At 39.2% G+C, this 25,070-nt stretch overlaps 1 protein-coding gene across 1 annotated transcript; it reads right to left on the bottom strand.

The window, feature by feature from the left end:
- Positions 1 to 22,881: 22,881 nt before the first annotated feature.
- CETN1 (centrin 1) lies at positions 22,882 to 23,617 on the bottom strand. Its single transcript, XM_059140341.1, has one exon. The coding sequence runs from the start codon at positions 23,570 to 23,572 to the stop codon at positions 23,054 to 23,056; it is 519 nt and encodes a 172-aa protein (XP_058996324.1). The 5' UTR covers positions 23,573 to 23,617; the 3' UTR covers positions 22,882 to 23,053.
- Positions 23,618 to 25,070: the final 1,453 nt, after the last annotated feature.

Below are 25,070 nucleotides of genomic sequence, written 5' to 3'. Positions count from 1 at the left end.
TCTTTATGACTTTAGACAAGTTATGCTAATATGCCCGAGACATAAGGAGACTTGGAATATAAATTTTAAAAAAGACAACCCAAGTCCCTATTTTGTTTACATTTTTTCTGACAGCTAAATAAGATCATCATCTGAAGTATTTGAACTTCAAGATAATGAATAGTATGGATCACAGCCCCATAGAATTCATACCTCATTTTATGTTCTTGTCAATAGTAAACATCCTGAAGCACAGAATTCGTTAAAATTCTGAGTTCAAGCAAGTTTTTACCTAGGTAAAAATAGCCTCACAGATTTTTCCCATATGTCTTATAAAACCATCAAGATATATAAATAGTACACAATTAAATTTTTTCTTCTCAGATAATGAATTTCCTTTTAAATTCAATTTGATGTGCTTTTTAAATAAACATTCCAAATATAAATGTATGCTTTTTTAAAAAAAGCTCCTCAAGCCCCCCAAAACTCCCACAAATGTATACTTTAATGAAGTTAAATATATAAAATAAATTAGTTATTAACTTCTCCCAAAGGGATATTTATCTGCATTTTGTATATTTGTTATTTTGGAACAAAATTTTTGCTATTTAATCAATATTTGGATTATCTTTTTAATAAAATAACACCAATACTAGTAGCTACAAAGTTATCACATTTTACATAAATCTAGATCTATCATTTGAACTAAGTCTTCTCTTTCTGTTAAGATCCTGTTTATAAAATGAAGCCTGTTAATATATTTACCACTAACTTTGCAGTATCTCTCCAGTGAGGTTGCCACCAGCTTCTGAAAGGTCCTTCACTTTTCTCTGATTTAATTTTGATCCGTGTCAGGGATTTAGCCTTGTTCTATTAATTTGATGACACAGTTCTTAATCCTATTTACCTAACATTTTGAGATTAAGAGTATGGTTTAAAATTTGGTAGGATTTAGATAGAAACACTAGAGGGCGGGCTGTGCACGTGATCAGGAACAATGACCCTGAGTTACTTCATTTTACACAATTTTTTTTTTTTAAATTTAAAGTATAGTTGACATACAATATTACATTAGTTTTCAGGTAAACAGCATAGTGGTTTGACATTTATACACCTTATGAAATGATCATCATGGTAAGTCTAGTTACCATACATCTGTCACCATACAAAGTAATTGTAATATTATTGACTGTATTACCTATACTATAATAAATATAAATGTAAATAATGCTGCAATAAACATAGGGGTGCATATATCTTCTTGAATTAGTGTTCTCATTTTCTTCAGATCAATACCTAGAAGTGGAATTACTGAATCATATGGCAGTTTTTAATTTTTTGAGGAACTTCCATGCTGTTTTCCACAGCAACCGCACCAATTTATATTCCCACCAACAGTGCTTGAGGGTTCCTTTTTCTTCCCGTCCTTGCCAACACTTGTTATTTCTTTTTGATACTAGCCATTCTGATGGGTGTGAGGTGACATCCCATTGGGGTTTTGATTTGCATTTCCCTGATGATTAGTTATTTGAGCATCTTCTCATGTTTCTGTTGACCATCTGCATGTCTTCTTTGAAAAAATGTTTATTCAGGCCTCTGCTCATTTTTTAATCAGACTGTGGGGTTTTGGGTATTAAGTTGTATGAGTTCTTTGCACATTTTGGATATTAACCCTTATCGAATATATCATTTGCAAACATCTTCTTCCATTCAGTAGGTTCCCTTTTAGTTTTTTTTTTTTTTTTTGATAGCTCCTTTGTTGTGCAAAACCTTTTTAGTTTGATGTAGTCTCTCTTGTTTGATTTTGCTTGTTGCCCTTTGCCTGAGGGGATAGATCCAAAAAAATACTGTTATGACCAATGTCCAGAAATTTACAAACTCTCTTTTCTTTTAGGAGTTTTATGGTTTTGGGTCTTACATTTAGGTCTTTAATACATTTTGAGTTTATTTTTGTGTATAGTGAAAGGAAGTGATCTGGTTTCATTCTTTTGCATTTAGCTGTCTAGTTTATCCAACACCATTTGTTGAAGACATTGTTTTTTCCCCATTGAATTTTCTTGCCTCCTTTGTTGTAGATTAATTGACCATATACTTATTTCTTGGCTCTGTATTCATTTCCATTGATATATATCTGTTTTTGTGCTAATACCACACTGTTGTTTTTTTTTTTTTTTTTAAGATTTTACTTATTTATTTGACAGAGAGAGATCACAAGTGGGCAGAGAGGCAGGCAGAGAGAGAGGAAGAAGCAGGATCCCCACTGAGCAGGAAGCCCAATTCGGGGCTTGATCCCCGACACTGAGACCATGACCTGATCTGAAGGCAAAGGCTCAACCCACTTAGCCACCCAGGCGCCCCAATACCACACTGTTTTGATCACCTTAGCTTCATAGTATAGCTTGAAATCAACCAAGCTGATACCTCCAGCTTTGTTCTTCTTTTTCAAGATTGCTTTGGCTATTCAGCATCTTTGTGGTTCCATTCAGGATCATTTGTACTAGTTCTGTGAGAAATGCTATTGGTGTTTTTGTAGGAATTGTATTGAAACTGTAGATTGCTTTGGGTAGTATGGACATTTTAACAGTATTAATTCTTCCAGCCCATGAGCATGGTATATTTATTTATGTCATCTTCAATTTCTTTCATCAATGCCTTATAGTTTTCAGAGAACAGGTCTTTCACCCCTCTGGTTATATTTCTATGTATTTGGTTCTTTTTGATGCACATGTAAATGAGATTTTCTGAATTTCTCTTTCTGCTAGTTCATCAATGCATCAATGCATAAAAATGCAGTAGATTGTTGTATATTGGTTTTGTATCCTGTAACTTTACTGAATTCATTTATTAGTTCTGGTAGTTTTTGGTAGACTCTTTGGGTTTTCTATATATAGTATCATGTCATCTTTAAATAGTGACAGTTTTATTTCTTCCTTACTAATTTTTTTTTTCTTGTCTGATTGCTGTGGCCAGGATTTCTTTCCAGGTCTACGTGGAATAAAAGTGGCAAAAGTGGGCATCCTTGTCTTGCTCCTGATCTTAGAGGGGAAAGCTTTCAGCTTTTCACCATTAAGATTTTACTTACATGTGGAATCCAAAAACAAAACAAAACAAATGAACAAACAAACAAAAAAACAAAAAAACAGTCTCTTAAATACAGAGAACAAACTGGTGGTTGTCAGAAGGGAGGTGGCTGAGGAGATGGGAGGAATAGGTGAATGGGATTAAGAGTACAAACTTCCACTTATAAAATATATAAGTCATGGAGATTAAAAGTACAGCATAAGGAATTATAGTCAATACTATTGTAATAGCATTTGAGACATATGGTGACCATGATAAGTGGTGAGTGTGAGTATTGTAAAGATTTGTCAAATCACCATGTTGTACAGATGAAACTAATATAGCTCTGTATGTCAAGTAAACTTCAGTAACAAATTAAAAAAAAAACATTAAAATGATGACATATCACAATCAAGTGGGATTTATTCCAAGGATGCAAGGATGGTTTAATATCTGCAAATCAATCAGCATTATTATACCAAATTAACAAAATTTGGATAGAAATCATACGATCATCTCAACAGATGCAGAAAAAGCATTGGACAAAATTTAACATCAATTTATGATGAAAACTCTCAAAAAAGCAGATATAGAGGGAACATACCTTAACATAATGAAAGTCATATATGACAAACCCACAGCTAACATCGTACTCAATGGAATGGATGAATTGGGCGGGACAGGTCCACAGGGGACATCTGGGTAGGGTGAGTGGTGGTAGTAAGGTAGATGGGGAGTATGAAAATGCCATCCATCAGTGCCAGGCCAAGTGTAGGAGAGTAAGGAAAATGGTGCCTGCAAGCATTTCCATCTTCAGAGAAAATTCTTACAATCTTCTGTTCCTTTTTCACATGCCATAAAACTAGTCAATAAATCTCTTTTGCACATGGCTTGGGAGATTTTCATACTCCTCTCTCTGTGCTGGGTCTCAGAATGAGTGTGTTTGTGCAGAGGCTCTTTGAGAGTGCAGGCTCATTTCTCCTGGAGTTAAGCGCTACTGATTTACAAAGCCAGATGTTATGATGGCTCATCTTCCCTGTGCAGGACCCCAGAGCTGGGGTGCTTAGTGTGAGGCTTGAACCCCTTGCTCCTCAGAGAGAACCTCCACATTGTGACATTTCTCCCACTCGTGGCTCACTATACCAGGGGTGTGGGTCCTGACTAGATAGCATCTCTGTCCCTCCTACCTGTGTCGATGTGGCTTTAACTTTTCCTTTATATATTTAGATGTAGAAGAGCTATTCCACTAGTCTGCACATTATTCTCAGAGAGAGTTGTTTTATATGTAGTTGAAATTTTTGTGTGTCCATGGGAGATGGTGAGTTCAGGATCTTCTTGCTCTGTCATCTTGATCTTCTCTCCTCTACAAAATATGTTTTGATAGGATTCATTAAAGCTTTCAATATATATATTTTTTAAATTTGAAATTTATGATATGTATATTCCTATGTAGGCCAAACAAATTTTTTTGGAAATATAAGCCATAATATGAAGTTGAGTAAGTAAATTCTTAGATAAAACAATTTGAAGATTATTTATATAGGTGTCTGATGTCTGGCATTTTTTGAAGATATGCAAACACATTTTAAGTAGATAAATGATAAAATCTAGCATATAAATAATGCAACAGATAGTATTTCAGGCCCCCTACAATTTGATAATTGATGGCTTGAATGAAAATTCAGCTAGTGATTTGTTTAACAACAATTTGGAAAACTCTTGGTCACCATAGCCAGTTATAGTCTGGGTCTCTCTGGCTACTGAAATCTCAAGATCATCATGGGTGCCTTTAAAGTTTTGAGGGACTAGCTGGTCAATACTTATTTTGTGGTTAGTGCTTTCTAAGTGGGTCACACTGACTCTTCTGATCTGGTCGACCTACCTATCAAGGGCCCTTAGAAGTTGGTCCTTGTGTTTGAGCAAACTGCTGTTTGGATTTATCTATGTTCCACTTGGGTACCAGGATGGGCAATTACAGGACACACCCAAAGTCCAGCCCACACCCTATTTTAGAGGTCTTGATTACCTGCTAATTCTGTTTTAGTTGGAAACCTCTTAGCCTCTATTGGAAAACAGATCAACTCAAAGCAAAACTTGAAATATTATTATGTTAAGTAGCCTAATGTCACTTTTTTTTAAGATTTTTTAATTTATTCATTTGATAGAGATCACAAGTAGGCAGAGAGGCAGGCAGAGAGAGAGGAAGGGAAGCAGGCTCCCTGCTGAGCAGAGAGCCTGACGTGGGGCTCGATCCCAGGACCCTGAGATCATGACCTGAGCTGAAGGCAGAGGCTTTAAACCACTGAGCCACCCAGGCACCCCATCACTTTTGAGCAACTATAGTCCACACCTGTCAACAGATGTGTCCTATCCTGAGAAGTGACTAGTTGGCCAATGGAAGAGCACAGTTCTGGAAATGTTAGAGGAAATTATCCAGTGCTACTCTGACCCTGAGAGCCCTTGTGCATTAGTTTGCTGTTGTCCATGTTTGGGACCATTTGAAGTCATGGCTGACATCTGCACACTCTTTCTCAGCAAACCCAAATTTTGTTGAAAAAGAAAACTGTTGGTTAGGAGGTCCAGTAGTTCATCCTAGAGTGGAAGTTTTTGTTTTTGTATTTTTTTCTCTCTGTAACCCATGTTCCCCCTTTAAGTGTAGTTTTTGAGAGCACAAGTTTATTGCTAACTAGTACTAAGTACTTTTAAAATATCCTGAAGCTTCCAAAAAGTTTCTTCCTGTAATTATTTCATCTGTTTTCACAGCTGCCATTTTGTTCTTAAGATTAAGCAATATTTCATATGAACCCCTTTACTTTTATAATTATGGTGTCATTATGTTTAAGATTTAAGTGGATTATAAAATATCACAAATAACAACTTGGTAACTAAGGAGCAAGGTCATCTTGGTTAAGAAGGACAGCAAGAAGATGTGTTCAATATCAACTAAGACATAGGCTGAAGAGTCAGACAGATGGACTTCAGAATGTCAGCTACACCACTAAGATCAGGCTTGGGCAGAGTGTCTTAGATATTGTGGCCAAAATAAATATGTGGCCATACTAAAGTCACCCCAGATTGGATTTGTCCATCCTGCCTGCCACTGGCATAGCCAGACAACCTCTGGACTTCCTATTGGGACGCTTACTTGGCAGAGAGCAGAAGAGGAAGCCTGTGCCATTTGTGCGGTTTCCTGTGTGCAGCCCAATTCCAAGATGCTATGTCAGTGGTCCCCTGCAGTTGTGTCACCCAGGAGCCCTGCATGTGTCCTTTACACAAGCTGGGATTTGCTGACTTGCACCAGTAAGGTCAGAAAGGGAAGGAAAGAGAGTGAATCACTAATGCATTCTCACAACCGATGAGATCATGGACTAGTGGATTCTCCATAAGTCAAATAACCTACTTTTGCTTGGGAGGGTGGGAGGCAGGACTGTTAACCCAGTAGAAGTTCCTCCCTAGTAACATGAAGATGTTCTCCTATACCAACACACACACACACACACACACACCCCAAAGATGGAATGCATGAAAGAAGTAAAATAAAAGGGGTGCCTGGGTGGCTCAATGTGTTAAGCCTCTGGCTTCAGCTCAGATCATGATCTCAGTGTCCTGGGATGGAGCTTCACGTTGGGCTCTCTGTCCAGCAGGAAGCGTTCTCCTTCTCTCTCTCTGCCTGTCTTTCTGCCTACTTGTGATCTTTTTCGCTGTCAAATAAATAAAATATTTTTTAAAAAAGTAAAAGGCAAAAGATCAAATATTAAAGATCCAAATTAGGGATGCCTGGGTGGCACAGTGGATTAAGCCTCTCCCTTCAGCTCAGGTCATGATCTCGGGGTCCTGGGATCGAGCCTCACATCGGGCTCTCTGCTCAGCAGGGAAGCTGCTTCCTCCTTTCTGCCTGCCTCTCTGCTTACTTATGGTCTATCTCTCTCTGTCAAATAAATAAAATCTTAAAAAAAGGATCCAAATTATTTATGTGGATTATGTAGATTATAATAGTGATCAATTTCACTAGGTTTCTTTCTTTCCTTCCTCCCTTCCTTCTTTCTCTCTTTCCTTCTTTCTTTATCTTTGTTCATTTAGCCATTTATTTAATAAACTTGAAGTATATGATTCATATTACAAAGCTAAATTTGAGAAGTAGAGTTCTCTTTTAAAAATTGCTTCCTTGGGGCGCCTGGGTGGCTCAGTGGGTTAAAGCCTCTGCCTTCGGCTCAGGTCATGATCTCAGGGTCCTGTGATCCAGCCCCACATCAGGCTCTCTGCTCAGCAGGGAGCCTGCTTCCTCCTCTCTCTCTGCCTGCCTCTCAGCCTACTTGTAATCTCTGCCTGCCAAATAAATAAATAAAATCTTAAAAAAAAAAAATTGCTTCCTTTAGGGATCCTGTGTGGCTCAGTTGGTTGGGTGTCGGCCTTCAGTTCAGGTCGTAACCTGGAGTCCCGGGATGAAGTCCTGCATTGGGCCCCCTGCTTAGTGAAGAGTCAGCTTCTCTCTCTGCCCTTCATCCCCAACCCCCTCAAAGAAATCAATAAAATCTTTTTAAAAAATTGCTCCCATTATAGGCAAAGTTTGACTAACTCACTGACAGAAAGGACCAGTGGTATAGTATAAAGGTCACTGATTTGAGAGGTCAGTTTTCATCAAAATCTCTGCCACTCTATACACTCCAGACATCTGTGTCCTCATCTAAAAATGATAAATAATAAAAAAAATAATCTCAACCGTTAACTCCAGTTCTAAAGTTCTGTGATTAATATTCACTTATTGTCACCAAGCTTCATCATAGTTTGAGTATAATAAATGAGTTGAATCAATCTGTAAAATAAAACATTACAGCGACCTTATCTCTCTTATAGAGTTGCTGAATGTGTTCTTTAGTTAATACAAATGAAAATATTGTGTTGAGCCATAGAACACATGTAACTGAAAGATAGACTTAAAACTTCCTTAAAAAAATTCAGACTGAACTAAAATTATTTTAGGCTCCTATAATATAGTCAGCAAAAGTAGGCACTGAACTCAGACTTCAAAATCTTTCATGAAAAAGATCAAGCTTGAATACAGTATGAAAAAATTATATCCCACTTAACCTCATTATAAAGTCAGAATTTATCTGTACAGATAAGTACTGCATAAATTTAATTATTGATCAGGATGCATATAAATACTAAATACATTCTAAAATTTCCATTATAGTCAGCATAGTGCTCCCCTTGTTTCCGGTGAGCTCAGCTCTCAGAATAGCGTATTCAGCAAATGTGTATGGGGCACCGATTATGTCCCACACATGGAGGAAATGACAGGAAGAAAACAGAGGCTTTCTGCTGTCTGAGAGTTCATGCTGCATTCTAATGGGAAGGAAAAGGACAATACACAAATAAGCATATAAGTAAGAACACATCAGAGAATGAAAGCTGTTACAAAAAAATAAAATGGGGTAATGTGATTTTTAAGTAATTTGAAAGGGGAGGGGCTACTATAGGTAGCCAGTCAAGGAAACTTTTAAACCAGTGCTTCTTAAACTTTATCATGTAAATGAACCACATGGGAATCTTGTGAAAATGAAAATTCTGATTCAGTATGTCTAGCTGGGACCTGGGATTCTTCATTTCAAATAAGATCCCATGTGATACCTATGGGTCTTGGACCACACTTTGAGAAACAAGCATCTTAAGTATTTTTCCCCTATGGCATTCCCATACTTAAATCCCTTCAGTTAATTCTCATCGACCACAGAGGAAAAGTTCAGTCAGAGCATGTAACTCCTGGCTCAAAAGTCTCCAATGGCTTCCCATTTTCCTCAGAGCAAAATCCGAAGGATTTATAATGGCTTACAAGCCTCCTCAAGACGTTATCCCCTCTGAAACTATCTGCTCTCATCTCCCTTTGCTCTCTTCTTGTGATATCAACTCTAGCTTCCCTGGCCTTAATGATGTTCCTGGAGTATGTCAAGCGTGATCTTACTATTGGGCCTTTGCATGGCTAATCCCTGTGCCTTGAATGCTTTTCCTCCTTCCTTAACTCAACTGTGTGCACAAATTACCGTCTCAATGTGACCCATCCAATGACATGAGGTCTGTTTCCCTCTTTTTAAAACAGAGGACAATCAACTCCCCTGCATCTCATTCCTGGTCTCCCTTATACCCTCTTCTTATGCTTTTGCCATAACACTTAACAGCTGCTAACAGATTACAAAATTTATGTGTATATTATATGTATTACTTATTTGTATTCTTCTGAGAGGGCTTTGTTTCATAGTCTAATAAATCTCAAGTGCCTAGCACATTGTGTGTGTATGTGTGTGTGTGTGTATGAAATGAACAGAATTGCATAGCATACTTACATGGCCAGACTCTGGTCTATTTCTCCTATCTCTAACTGCTTCCTTCCCTATACTTAGTGGCCCAGCAGTCCTAAACTTCTAACAGTTACATGAATACTTCATAGTTTATTTTCTCTTTGTGCTACATTTTGCCCCTTCCAGGTCTTTCTTCCACTTTTTACTTATTCTTCAATGTTCAAGATCAAGATGCATTTACTTATTTCCATTCTTAGGACATTCTTGATAAGGCCCTGCTTTTCTATACCATTCTCCATTAATATACCTCTATTAATGCACACACCCTCCTTTATTGCAAGGGTTTACATATCAAACCGGTCAAGGTCTGGAAACAGGAAACAGAAGGTACACTCAGATGAAATCGTAAGAATAATTTTATGAAGGGGCCATTTGCAGAAGTGGGCAGAGCTAAGGAAATGGATCACTGGATACAGGACCTCAGTGAGTGTTAGAACTTTGGAGACGAGAATTGGAATATAGGGAACAGCCAGAGCAGTCACACCAAAACAATGTCCTCCATTCGCTGAACTCAGCCCAAAGCCATGAAGCTCTAGGGTGCCTCTGAGACATAGTTCCTAGAGACTGAATTCTGGGGACATTGAGGGAGGCAGAGAAACATAGAGAATGGATCTGTGGAGAGGGTGGCAAACAAAGGCCAACCAACACATATGTTCTTCTCCCCTGTAGGTGGATGATTCCTGAGGGCAGGACCATTTCTCATTCATCATTGTATCCCCAGAACCCAGCACAGGGCTTGGTTCAGAATGATCATTCAGTTAATTCTTGAGGATGTAAACTGTAACATTAGGGTGTATACTACATTTAATTGAATATTTGTAGGAAGGTAGGCAGGAAGGCTGGCAAGATAATTACTTTCAATTTTTGACCCATTTTCATTCATTTCCACACAGAATTTTAAAAAAGTTTCTTTTTTTTTTTTAAAGATTTTATTTATTTATTTGACAGAGAGAAATCACAAGTACACTGAGAGGCAGGCAGAGAGAGAGAGAGAAGGAAGCAGGCTCCCTGCTGAGCAGAGAGCCCGATGCGGGACTCAATCCCATGACCCTGAGATCATGACCTGAGCCGAAGGCAGCGGCTTAACCCACTGAGCCACCCAGGCGCCCTTAAAAAATGTTTCTTGATATCCTATCTAACTTAGATGACAATAGTATGAACAGGACAGAATCTACTAGAAGAGTTAATTTTGGTCATCCTGCTTTGCTGAGTTCAATCTAATAACCCCCAAGGCAACATAAACCTGGAAATAAAAGTACCCATGTGAGACTATCAGCCTAAGATCCAAAGCATTAGAATTACAAAATATTTCAATTAGTGATGCTTGTCTACTAATTGCACAACATTGCCTCTGGGTCCTGGCTCGAGGAGGCAATGACTAAAAACTTGTTGACCATATAGGGTCAGGTAGGTTTTTGAGACAGGGAGTAATCCAGATACTCTGATGATACCTGGGGGGCCATCAGGTAGGGTGACCAGCTGTCCTTGTTTGCTTGGTACTGTCCCAGTTTTAGCACTGAAAACCTTCAGCTTGAGGAACCCTCAGTCCCATGTCAACTGGGACAGTTGGGTACCCTACAATTAGGGTCAATCGAAAAATACAGAGTGTGATCCCTCCTGATAGAATTTCTCTAAGAGGTGTTATTCAAAGATGACTCAAGCTACTGTAGCTCTTTGACAGTTCACTGATGAACTAGTCAAGAAGTCCTAAGAATTAGTCAAGTCCTAAAAACTAGTCAAGAAGTTCTAAGAAAAACCCTACACTGCCTGTATTCTCTTAACCTCAAACCTTACAAAACAGCTTGATCTAATCGGGTCCTCAGGTGTAAAATCATGTATGGTAGCATATTCATAGAAGTGACAAACCTTTCTTTGCACTGGTTTCCGGGTGTATTTCTAAACACTTTGCCAGCCTTCGCTGTAAACTGCAAGCCCTTGTTCTAGCTATCTGCAGGAGGGATATACACAGGCAGCTCTTGTACCCATGGCCATTTCTGATCTCTGTATCTGCTAAGTGAGGAAATGGTTGAGAACAACTTAACTTTTTGCAGCAAGTCTAGCTTGTTCAAACTTTTGGCTGAACTACAGAAACTTGATACGCCATAAAACTGCCTGGTTCTTGAACAAGATAAACTTATTTTATTAGTGAAAACATCATATAGTTACCAATTTATGTATCCTTTATGTAAGTACAGGAAATATTTAGCCAATATATAGTACTTATAACTTATGAGAGATTTTAGAAGAAAAACTGGCAAGTGGATTGCTTTGAATTTTGGTGGGAAAGGTGAATGCTTCTGAAGCAAATAATAATAAAAAAGATCCAACTGCTGAGAACAGTAATAGCATGCAAATGAAAACAGGTCAAACAACAGTTTGCTAAGATGAATAGATTAAATCAGTCCCCCAAATCAAGATTTGCCTATGTGATGTGATGTTAAGGGAAATAATTTAGTTAACACTTATGATTTAAATCATTATTAATTTTTATGATTATGGCAGTCACTGACATTTTGGGTGCTAAAAGGAAATAATTTAAATAATTGGAAAGTCAACTGTTTTGAAAGTTTTAAAAAATTTACTTAAGCTGCTTAAGTCGCCATCACCTGAGGAGAAAAACGAAGAGTTGCCTTTACTGGTTACACAGTGCCAGGCTCCCTGTTAGACATTTTACATAGAACTTCATTTAATCCTTTCAGCCCTATGATATGAGTGTCATCCAACCTCATTTACACACAGGGGTCACAGAAATTAAGTAATTTGCCCAATGTCACAAAAATCTCTTTGTTTTTTCCACTGCATCATGTAATTGCCTTAGAAATAAAACCAAAATCACTTAAAGACATGTAAAAATACCATTCTAGTAATGATATTATTTTGCTTCTCTCTGTGTAATTTCATTGTATTTTGCTAATTAAAAATGAAGTTAAATAAGAAACCTGATATAACATTATAAGATCTATAATGATGCTTTTTGTGTATTTGTACCTTTAGTGCTTGTTGAATGGTGCTTGGTAATTCCACTCACTTTACTAATTTGCTCATATATTTCAATTTCTGAAATAGTTGCCAAAAGCCGCTAAAAGGGAACAATGGGCATATTTTTAAAGCTTAATAAATCAAAACAATATGGGCACATGCTAAAGATTAATTTGGGATCATTTACATAAATGGCATTCTGGAAAATAAAAGGAGGGTTTTTTTTTTTTTTTTTTAAGCGCAGGAAAAGGAATGCAACCTATTTCTTACAAGGGCATATGAGTGGATCTCATATTCTCACACATGGCTTTGTTTTCAAATTCTTGAAAGTGCAGAAATTCTTTTAATTTAAAGGTGAGCCCATGGAAAATCTGGAACAGCTGTAGGAAACCATAGAGGAACGCAGTGCCACAGCCACCTTCTCAGCTTGCGACACTACCCCAGGGAGATCTGACCCTCCACTCACCACTGTTCTAAATTATCAAAGAGAGGCACTTCTGTCCCCATTGCTACAAACAAGATGCTTCCATGGAATTCATGGTCTCATTAACTGATCCTGCCTAAGGGTTATTGAGTACAGAGAGAAACTTGACAACCCTTTGGACGCAAGAGGGACACCATGCTGTCCAAGGAAGAAGCCTCAGGAAGAGTCTAAGTTCAGCTGATGAGAAAGTAAGATGTGGAAAACAGCCGTATCTCAAAATGCTATCTGAGGGACACGGCAAAACATACCACCATGACTTTCTTCGAGGTCACACAAAGTTTAAGTGATTTTTACTATCCCGCATTCCAATGTGTCCTTCTCCATCAATGCATTTCCCATGGTAGTTCATCATTCTATATTTATGACATTTTTATTAGGTAACAGCATCTCATCTCTCTGAGTAAGTAATATGCTGCTGCATATTTCTGGTCACGGTCACAGTTTGGGACTGAGGGGTTTCATCCATCTTGGGGGAGTTTGAAAATCTTGTTCTTGAATGAGACAGGTAAAAAAATGGTCTTATTAGGATTTCTGTTTTCAATGTCCAAAGAAGAGTCCCTGGGAAAGAAAAAACAGATAAGAGAGCACTGGTGAGATCTATACGTTGGAAGTAGGCTAAGCTGGGGTAATCAGCTTAATCTAGCCCTAAATAGTGTACGCAGCTCTTTGTCTCATTTTCACCAGTAACCAGGGCCCATTAGGCACATGGATGGACAACAGGCGGCTCTTCCACGCTTCCACCAATGCTGAATTCTGCAGAACTGCGCGGAGAGTTCCATGAACTGTCCGAGCATTCATCACACATCCCTCTCACAGTGATTCATTTTCTGTCTGGCTTCCCCACCCTCCCCACCCCCCACCAATGGTTTTGTAGGGCTGGGCTGTCTCCCTGTGTTCACACTGCTGGCTGTTTTGACAAAGACAAGAAATGGGTTAGTATAGCCCAAGAGATCACCTGAGCTTTGCAGGCAGCCTCTGAAGGAGCCACCAGCATTTCCACGTTCCTGGGCAAGGACAGGAAGTGGCTTTGTTCTGCCTTCCAAGAGGCTGGACATCCACTGAGTTTGTCCTGCCTGATCTCAGAGGGGCTTTTCTGGCCCTCCAGAGAAGTGGGCAGGAGCAGCCAGAAGAGGAATGTCTCTAGCCTAGAGGATCTCACCCTTCACCTGTCGCTCATATGCGCTCCAGTGCTGCCCTCTGGAGGAATCTATGCCACCGGCCAGAAGTCAGCCCTATTCGTCCCAAGATAGTCTCCACCTGAAGGGGGGGAACCCAACAAGCTCGTAGGTTTTCTTTTCAGAGAAGCAGCTGCTACCAGGTCTGAAAGGAGAAGTGGCCATTTGGCCCCAGGTAAATGGCTGTCGTGAAGCAATTGTGGACCTACAGTAGAAAGAACATCCAGGTTTCCAAAAGAAGCTAGAAATACAGATTCTTGCCTGAGATTCCTGACTTTTCAAACTTGGCAAACTCACTCAATTGAAAAAAACAAAACAAAACAGAAAAACATTGTAATGGCAGGACCATGGGTAATGTATACAATGTCGTGTATAAATTAGAAAATAAAAGCACCCCTCTGGGCAGATAGAGCAGGACCAAAACCCCAGTGCCAACGTGCCAAGTAAAAAGGTCCCCCTGAGCAGTTGCTCCCCGTGCTGCTGGCTTAACGAGCGAGTCCTGGCCGGGTTTCCTCCTCCCTTGCTTGCTGGCTGGGCGCTCGCGGAGGTTCACCCACACAGCTGCAGGCAGCTCTCACACCACTGCCAAGTGTGTTCGTACAAGCCAGATTCTGCCCCTGGGTCTCAGGCTCACAAACTCTGTATGATGGAAGAGGTAGCTAGAGAGCAGGGAGGCCAACAGAAATTGCAACCCTACCCTTTCTAAGGGGCCATAAAACTTAAAAATATTTCCCCCTTCACTGGGTCCCCCAAACCTCCTCTCAGTCATCCTGGCTGGTGAATGTTGGATCAGTAGACATCAGGATTTTAGATGGCATTTTTTTTCTAAGGTCAATGTAGTCTGTATGTGAGAAGGAGTCTTTCTTTGTTTACTTTCTCTTTTTTGATACACTTCATTTATTCTTATTATTCTTAATATCTTCCCTTTATTGGTCTGCTATGGGTCAGAGCACCTTATATACATTATTTCCTAAGTGCATGGAGATCTTCTATTTTGTACCTTCCTCCCCCCTCTATTTCTTAATAAATGCAAGAACAATTCTTTTATAAAGCAAAGAATGTATTTGTGTAATGTATAACTTTGAAAATCACAGTAACACCAGATGTGCATGTCCCAATGTGTGTTGTTCCTTCAAAATACTGTGTTGCCTTGGTGATTAGAGACTTACTCCAACGATGTCTTCATCAGTCATCACCTTTCCAATGCTTCTCTTTTGCAAGTACCTTCAAAGCCAGTTTACATACCATTCCAAGAAATTAGGCTTATCATTTCAGTGGCATCTACTGCTTTAATCCTTAAATGATAATATTCAGCCTTTCCAGACTTTTCAAGTCTGTTATCAGACTTGAGTACAAGTAACTTGAAGCGATTTCCAAAAATTAATTAACCCCAGTCTCAATGGAATTAGATTTGCTTCTTGAGAATGTTCACAAGAATATGCTGGATGTGGAGTACCTGGGTGGCTCAGTTGGTTAAGCATCTGCCTTCAGCCCAGGTCATGATCTCAGGGTCCTGGGATCGAGCTTCGAGTCAGGGTCCCTGCTCAGTGGGAGTCTGTTTCTCCCTCTCCTCCCCACTCATGCTGTCTCTCGCTATTTGTCTCTCTCTCAAACAAATAAATAACATCTTAAAAGAAAAGAATATGCTGGATGTTTTTTTTTTTTTTTTTTTTTTTTTTTTTTTTTTCTTCTTTTTTTTTTTTTTTTTTTTTTTTTTAATTTTTTATTTTTTATAAACATATATTTTTTATATACATATATTTTTATCCCCAGGTCTGTGAATCACCAGGTTTACACACTTCACAGCACTCACCAAATCACATACCCTCCCCAATGTCCATAATCCCACCCCCTTCTCCCCAACCCCCTCCCCCCGGCAACCCTCAGTTTGTTTTGTGAGATTAAGAGTCACTTATGGTTTGTCTCCCTCCCAATCCCATCTTGTTTCATTTATTCTTCTACCCACTTAAGCCTCCATGTTGCATCACCACTTCCTCATATCAGGGAGATCATATGATAGTTGTCTTTCTCTGCTTGACTTATTTCGCTAAGCATGATACGCTCTAGTTCCATCCATGTTGTTGCAAATGGCAAGATTTCATTTCTTTTGATGGCTGCATAGTATTCCATTGTGTATATATACCACATCTTCTTGATCCATTCATCTGTTGATGGACATCTAGGTTCTTTCCATAGTTTGGCTATTGTGGACATTGCTGCTATAAACATTCAGGTGCATGTGTCCCTTTGGATCACTACATTTGTATCTTTAGGGTAAATACCCAATAGTGCAATTGCTGGGTCATAGGGCAGTTCTATTTTCAACATTTTGAGGAACCTCCATGCTGTTTTCCAGAGTGGCTGCACCAGCTTGCATTCCCACCAACAGTGTAGGAGGGTTCCCCTTTCTCCGCATCCTCGCCAGCATCTGTCATTTCCTGACTTGTTGATTTTAGCCATTCTGACTGGTGTGAGGTGATATCTCATTGTGGTTTTGATTTGTATTTCCCTGATGCCGAGTGATATGGAGCACTTTTTCATGTGTCTGTTCGCCATCTGGATGTCTTCTTTGCAGAAATGTCTGTTCATGTCTTCTGCCCATTTCTTGATTGGATTATTTGTTCTTTGGGTGTTGAGTTTGCTAAGTTCTTTATAGATTCTGGACACTAGTCCTTTATCTGATATGTCGTTCGCAAATATCTTCTCCCATTCTGTCAGTTGTCTTTTGATTTTGTTAACTGTTTCCTTTGCTGTGCAAAAGCTTTTGATCTTGATGAAATCCCAGTAGTTCATTTTTTCCCTTGCTTCCCTTGCCTTTGGCGTTGTTCCTAGGAAGATGTTGCTGCGGCAGAGGTCGAAGAGGTTGCTGCCCGTGTTCTCCTCAAGGATTTTGATGGATTCCTTTCGTACATTGAGGTCCTTCATCCATTTTGAGTCTATTTTTGTGTGTGGTGTAAGGAAATGGTCCAATTTCATTTTTCTGCATGTGGCTGTCCAATTTTCCCAGCACCATTTATTGAAAAGGCTGTCTTTTTTCCATTGGACATTCTTTCCTGCTTTGTCGAAGATTAGTTGACCATAGAGTTGAGGGTCTATTTCTGGGCTCTCTATTCTGTTCCATTGATCTATGTGTCTGTTTTTGTGCCAGTACCATGCTGTCTTGATGATGACAGCTTTGTAATAGAGCTTGAAGTCCGGAATTGTGATGCCACCAACGTTGGCTTTCTTTTTCAATATCCCTTTGGCTATTCGAGGTCTTTTCTGGTTCCATATAAATTTTAGAATTATTTGTTCCATTTCTTTGAAAAAGATGGATGGTACTTTGATAGGAATTGCATTAAATGTGTAGATTGCTTTAGGTAGCATAGACATTTTCACAATATTTATTCTTCCAATCCAGGAGCATGGAACATTTTTCCATTTCTTTGTGTCTTCCTCAATTTCTTTCATGAGTACTTTATAGTTTTCTGAGTATAGATTCTGTGTCTCTTTGGTTAGGTTTATTCCTAGGTATCTTATGGTTTTGGATGCAATTGTAAATGGGATTGACTCCTTAATATCTCTTTCTTCTGTCTTGCTGTTGGTGTAGAGAAATGCAACTGATTTCTGTGCATTGATTTTATATCCTGACACTTTACTGAATTCCTGTATAAGTTCTAGCAGTTTTGGAGTGGAGTCTTTTGGGTTTTCCACATATAGTATCATATCATCTGCGAAGAGTGATAATTTGACTTCTTCTTTGCCGATTTGGATGCCTTTAATTTCCTTTTGTTGTCTGATTGCTGAGGCTAGGACCTCTAGTACGATGTTGAATAGCAGTGGTGATAATGGACATCCCTGCCGTGTTCCTGACCTTAGCGGAAAAGCTTTCAGTTTTTCTCCATTGAGAATGATATTTGCGGTGGGTTTTTCATAGATGGCTTTGATGATATTGAGGTATGTGCCCTCTATCCCTACACTTTGAAGAGTTTTGATCAGGAAGGGATGTTGTACTTTGTCAAATGCTTTTTCAGCATCTATTGAGAGTATCATATGGTTCTTGTTCTTACTTTTATTGATGTGTTGTATCACATTGACTGATTTGCGGATGTTGAACCAACCTTGCAGCCCTGGAATAAATCCCACTTGGTCGTGGTGAATAATCTTTTTAATGTACTGTTGAATCCGATTGGCTAGTATTTTGTTGAGTATTTTCGCATCTGTGTTCATCAAGGATATCGGTCTATAGCTCTCTTTTTTGGTGGGATCCTTGTCTGGTTTTGGGATCAAGGTGATGCTGGCCTCATAAAATGAGTTTGGAAGTTTTCCTTCCATTTCTATTTTTTGGAACAGTTTCAGGAGAATAGGAATTAGTTCTTCTTTAAATGTTTGGTAGAATTCCCCCGGGAAGCCGTCTGGCCCTGGGCTTTTGTTTGTTTGGAGATTTTTAATGACTGTTTCAATCTCCTTACTGGTTATGGGTCTGTTCAGGCTTTCTATTTCTTCATGGTTCAGTTGTGGTAGTTTATATGTTTCTAGGAATGCATCCATTTCTTCCAGATTGTCAAATTTATTGCCGTAGAGTTGCTCATAGTATGTTCTTATAATAGTTTGTATTTCCTTGGTGTTGAATATGCTGGATGTTTTAAGATTGTCTCCTAAATAGGGGTTCCAAAACTATTCTGAGCCCAGGAGCACCACTGATTAGGTGTATGACCTTTAAAAGACATACCTTGCATTGGACTGGAAAGGTCCTGAGACGTTGATTAAACTAAATAAAGAGTTAGAATGGTAGAATCTGTAAGTTTTGAGTTTGGATTCAGGAGCCAGACAGACTGGGTTCAAATCTTCCTTTTGCCTCTTACTAGGTATATAAACTTGCACAAATTATCTCTTCATGTCTCAGTTTCCTCTTTTTTAAAGTGAAAGTGATAATTGAATGTGTAGGGGCTCCAAGAATACTGGGTGATATGGAATAAGGTGATACAGGTGAAAAGGATGAAAAGGGATACATCATGAAGACATTAATGAAAAGAAGCAGAAGAGCTATATTTGTATCAGGTAACTTAGACTTCAGAACAAATAAAATTACCAGAGACTGAGAGAAATATTAAATAATAATAAAAGAGCCATTCCACCAAGAAGTCATAGCAATCCTACATGTCTGCGTAACCAAACAACAGAGATGGAAAATATGTGAAGCAAATACTAATAGAACTGAAAGGAGAAATATACAAATCCCCAATTAAAATTGGAAACATCAACATCCCTCTCTCAACAAATGGTAAGATAGAAAATCATCAGTGTTATAGAAAGACTCATCCTCACCAACAACCAAGAGGAGCTGATCATCATTTATATAATAGGCATTCTAAGGATTCTTAAAAAAAGTGGACAATATGAAGGACTGTTGTGTATGTAGACAGAGAAATGTAAACTCTAGGAAAGAATTGGAAAAGAAAATCACAGACCTGTACCCCTGACACAATACATTATATGTTAAAAAACAAAAACAAAACTACGGTCCCTCCTCATCCACATTTCTAAATAAATGCAGCAACTTAACCAAAAAAGAAAAAAGAAAGAAAGAAATGAATAAATGAATAAATAAGAAATAGAAAACACTGAAACAGAAATGAAGAATGCCTTTCCTGGGTGCATTAACAGACTGGATGTAGCCAAGGAAAGAATGAGTAAGCCTGAAGATATGTCACTAGAAACTTCCAAAACTGCCCAAGTGCTGGCACAACAGGCACAAGAATGGAATAGTCATTGTGGCAGAGACAGAAATTATGCACAAGCCCAACAGCATAGCTGCTGACAAATGCAGAACAGCACTGCTCTCAAGGAGATCAGTTGGCTTCTTAATGTCAAGTAGCTTAACTGGATCCCTTCTACTTTGGAAAGACCAGGGACTCATCTTGATTGGACCAGACACATACTTTGGTCATGAGCTTGCCTTTTCTTACAGAGTTTCAGCTGACACCATATCTGGGTGTTTGTTCCACTGACACAGGATCCCACATAATATTACATTGGACCAAGGGACCCACTCCACAGGAAAGGAGGTGCGGTGACCAGTGATTCTTTCCAATATCTTCTTAAACATAACTAAGATGTCTTTAAGGGAAAACAACAAAAACCTTTTACTGTTCTCTGCTTATTTGGAGCATTCACTCTCTTGATATGTTTTTTAAAGAATGAGGGTAGGGAGGGTCCGAGGCAGAGGGAGAGAGAATTCTCAAGCAGACTCCCCAGTAAGCAAGGAGCCCGATGTGAAACTGGTGGTAATCCAGAGATTACCACCCGAACCAAAATCAAGAGTCAGATGCTTAACCAACTGAGCCACCCAGGTGCCTCACTTTCTTGATATTATTACAACCTTAATACAGTCATATTTTCATCCTTGGCTCTAAGCTATGCTTTTCATGTTACATTTGTTATTAGAAAGCAAGGGCTTATCAATGAGGTCTCGACACACTTCATATAGATTTCTTTGGTCTGCTTCCTGCTCCTTTGTTGGGGTCATTTGTAATAGCCCAGTGGAAATTACTTTTTTTAGTTCTTTCCAAGCTTTACTACTGTGTTTCCTCATCTGCAGAAAGGTATCTGTAAGTTTTCTTTGAATTTCTTGTGTTTTACTTTTGTAAAGACTAGGCCATATGTAAAGAGTAAGACTGAGCCAGACATATATGACTAACTTCTCTTAAAATTCAAATTCAAGGGTGGCTCTGTCAGTCAAGCAACTGCCTTCAGCTCAGGTCATGATCCCAGAGTCCTACGATTAATCCCCACATCACATAGGGCTCCCTGCTTAGTGAGAAGTTTGCTCCTCCCTCTCCCTCTGCCTGCCACTCCTCCCTGCTTATGTGCTCACTCTGTCAAAAAAAAAAAAAAAAAAAAAAAAAAAAAATCTAAAAAAAAAAATTTAAATTCAAATGCCAGTTTGGTCCTGCTCTCATCATCCCCCTTTCTCCTCTTTACCCTCCATCCTTTAAAGTATGAGTCAATTGAGAAGCAAGACTAATAGTTCATTGTGAAGTTCTTCCTTAGCAGTAAATGGGATTCAGAAATATTCTGGAGCTCCCTTCCCTTGTGTGGGATTGTGCCCTCAGGGCAACCCTTTATGTACTGGGCTACATACAGCCTCCACAGTTGACCCCAGCGCATTTGGGCAGCCTGACTGCTGGGCTTCAGCCCAGGTTCCTGGTTTTCACTTCTGTCCTCTGCTGGGACAGGAGCTGAGACTGAAACTAGGCCAGTTGGCTGAGGCTCTGACCCTTTTTCTTAGTTTCTGCCAACTTTCTTTGTTTCTGGTATTTCTACCTTGATCCATATATAGATCCTTGGGCCAAGATTCTGGTCAACACGATGCCAGGAAGTCTTGCTTCCCAGAACGCCATACTCCTCCCCTTGCCTTTGGATCAGGCCCTTCAGATTGATGTGGACCCAAATTGCACCTGTATCCCCTATAACTGAACTTGAATCCACACCCAGACCCTGAACCTGAACTGTAAGCATTTGCAGCCTGATGAGTTCCTCTGCCCTGTGCCAGCAACCTCAGCAAAACTCTTTCTCACAACAAATGTCCACATACCCATCACTTCAGCTAGTACTACTGCTTTGACAAATTAGTCCCCGTTAATGAGAATTCAGCTCAGAGTAGTAGTTTCCCTGATTATATCCACCACCCTCTGAAGGGTACAATTGCTGGCAAAGCAAGTGAAAAATTTTCCAGAATTTCAACATTTATCTTAATGGGACTTTGTATGAAGATTTAATTTACATTCAGTTGTGACCAAAATACCTTGCCCATTTAATAGTTTTGTTGCCTATTATCAAAACGTTAACCTAGGTTGTATCTTAGCAGATTATATTATTTTCTCACAGTCATATTATTCAAATTCTCTCTAATTTCAGGTTTATAGACACTCAAAAGGGCTAGATTTCTTATTTCAAAACAAGAAAGGCTTAGTTTAGAACAGAAAACAAGTAGTATTAATACATACACACACCGTAGTGAAACAGTGTTCTGGGATTATAAAATAAAGAATCACTTACATGCCAAATGCTCTGGCATCAACTATACACCAGAGGGGGAAAATCAAATCAAGAACTAAGATGTTCTAAGAATTAGCATGTAGACACTGGCATGTAATGTAAAGCAGTAATAAAGGGAAGGATATAATACAGTGTAACTAAAATGCTAACTGATCTTTCCAAGGACAGATAAGTAGCTTAAAATACGTTCCATTTTTACTAAACGAAGATCTTACATTTGTAAGATATTTACTCAAAATCACTAGTTAACTTTTTATGCAAATGATGCTTCGCTTGGGCCAATATTAAATTAAATTTTATTTTATAGCTCTGATATACATCTGGCCTTGGATAATACACAGTAGATAATTTATACACAAAGGAAGAGTCATTTGTATGTGAGGAAGTCAAAGAATAGACAAAACTGCATAATTTACCAACACCCAACTGCAAGCTTATTCTTTAGGAGAGCACCTTTCCTGAGCCTAGTAAGTGGCTGCACCATTCTTCTTCAAACCAATATTCAGTTAAATGAAAAGTAATGGCTAGAATGACATGCTGGCCAATTCCACCTCATCATGCTAAAAGAATGGCTCGAATTCAAGGAATAGAATGTGAAGCAAGATTAATATAAGGCCACCAAAGAAGTAACAAAGGAATCGCATGGCTCTTTGTCGCAAGAAGCCAACCTACCTTCCTTCAGCTCAATGGCTGTCCACCAAAGCAGGGCAGAAGGTGAGCCAGGGGACTGAAGCCTCAGGGCTCTTTATTCAACCTAAAGTACTCCAGGTCTGATTGCGAGAATTAGAAACCAAAACACTCACACTAACAAACTTCTTTAAAATTCTATAATTGAGCCAGAGATTTGGAAATAGAAGTATTTAAAGAAATTGGGGGTAAGAGGATAACGCTGTCCTCTAACTCGAGGTCCTACAAAACCGAATCAGAGAACCCAGCATGCCATTGGACTTCTCTACACATGCTTGCAGAAGAAAGTGACTTTAATACAAGCTGGTCTTTTTCATGATCCGAAGAAATTCTTCCTCGTTCACTTCGCCATCTCCATCCCGATCGGCTTCGTCTATCATTTCCTGCAGCTCCTCGTCGGTGAGGTTTTCCCCTAACTCGTTGGCCACGCGCTTTAGGTTTTTGAAGGAGATCTTCCCAGTTTCATCATCATCAAAGAGCCTGAAAGCCTTCAGGATTTCTTCTTTGGTGTCTTTCTCGGCCATCTTCTGAGTCATCACGGCCAAAAAGTCATTGAAACTGATTTTCCCTGTGCCTTCTTTGTCTACTTCGGAGATCATCTTCTTCATCTCTTCCTTCCTGGGTTCAAAGCCCAGCGCTCTCATGGCCACCTTCAGCTCCTTCACGTCGATGGTCCCACTTCCGTCGGCATCGAAGAGGTCAAATGCTTCGCGAACTTCTTGCTTCTGATCTTCCGTGAGTTCAGGCTTAGGACCCACCTTTCTTTTCTGGCTGGTAGAGGCCACGTTTGACTTCTTGTAGCTGGAAGCCATCTTCTTTCGGCGGTTGTTACCTTTAACGGCGCCACTGCAGTCACTGCGCTTGCGCAGGGGTGACCCCTCCCTGGAGCGCAGGCGCGGGGCCTCTCCCCATGCATTCCCAAAGCTTTCCCTCACGGTCTCCCAGCGAGTTGCAGGTCAGTAAGGCGGCAAGTTCTGCGGCATCTTACTACGTTCTAACCCGCCGTTCCCTCGATTGTCGTCCAGTTTCCATGAGCTGAGACATGGGCCGGCAAGAAGTGACTGCAGCCACAGTTGTCTTCCATAATGCATTGTAACTTGCTGTGCTATCCGGGCCATTTGCCAGTACCCAGAAGACCATGTTTATAGGGTTATTTGGAAGTCCTTCTTCTCTCCTTTTCTATATAAATTAAAACAAGCAAACAAGCAAAAACAAACAAACAAACAAACAAAAACCTTCGTGGAATTAAGAAAACAAAACAAAATTAAAAGCCCCCTCTTAGTCTGAGGTTACCTAAGGCGAAATTTAGGATAATCAAGATGGAGCTTGTCCCTGGGCATTAAATGCGGGGAAGAAGGAGAATCTTAAGTCACAGCATGTGCTCAACTTGACATAAATGGAAAACAGAAAAATGGAAAAAACAGAAAAAAATGGGAAAATTTTATATATAAAATTTGTAGAAATTTCTCTCCTGACATTACCCCCAACAATAATAAAACTTCACTGGCTTATTCAGCATATGCTGAAATATGAAATGTAATATCCAAATGTATGATTTACTTTCAGTGTTTTAATTTTATATACTCAGTGTAATTACACTCGAGTAACAGTCTTAATTTCATTCACTAGGCTTTTCATTTGGAGGGGGGTTGAAATACTTTCTGGTATTTTTTAAAGACTCTAGCAGCATATTATGCTCACTGTTTATCATCTAGTTGGGGCTGTGCTGAACCGCACCCCCCCCCACCGTTGTCCTGCTTTGGCCATGGAAATGGAAGCATATGGTGCAGCACATATTGGGACTAAAAATTGCCTCTGGGGAACAAAGAAGCAAGAGAAAAATGGGAGGTTTTTAAGTGGAAACAAAGGAAAGAGTCCTCAAAAAAGCCCATAAAGGAATTTTTTTTTTAAATCTGATGTTTTAGCATTCTTTCCCCCCAAATCTCAATTTATTATTACTTGATCAGTTACCAAGAAGGCACTTTCAAAAGCTTTTATTGAAGAGCTTTTGTTTCCCCAGTATCTAGAACAGTGCTTGACACCTAGCAGGTAGATTAATAAATATTTGTTGAATAAGTGAATGGGAGTTACAATTGGTTTTAAAATCGTTCTAAATTGTGCAGATAAGACCAACCGCACCCCCACTCCCAGATTAAATTATGCTGGGAGTGTTTTATAAATTCAGTGTTGTTGTTTTTTAATTAGTGATCAGATATTATTTACATGATCTGTTTAATAGCTACATCTTACTACCTGCCCCAATTGATATGTGACATGATGGACTGAAGGCCTTAGTATAGGGTTTCTAAA

Source organism: Mustela lutreola, chromosome 11, assembly GCF_030435805.1.
Source record: "Mustela lutreola isolate mMusLut2 chromosome 11, mMusLut2.pri, whole genome shotgun sequence".
In the NCBI taxonomy this organism is placed as follows: Eukaryota; Metazoa; Chordata; class Mammalia; order Carnivora; family Mustelidae; genus Mustela; species Mustela lutreola.
The sequence above is the reverse complement of the archived record's forward strand: the minus strand, read 5'-3'. Positions and strand labels throughout refer to the sequence as shown.

Bases quoted from the DNA above. Each gene is read 5' to 3' on its own strand.
- CETN1 (XM_059140341.1), bottom strand. From the start codon at position 23,572: ATGGCTTCCAGCTACAAGAAGTCAAACGTGGCCTCTACCAGCCAGAAA.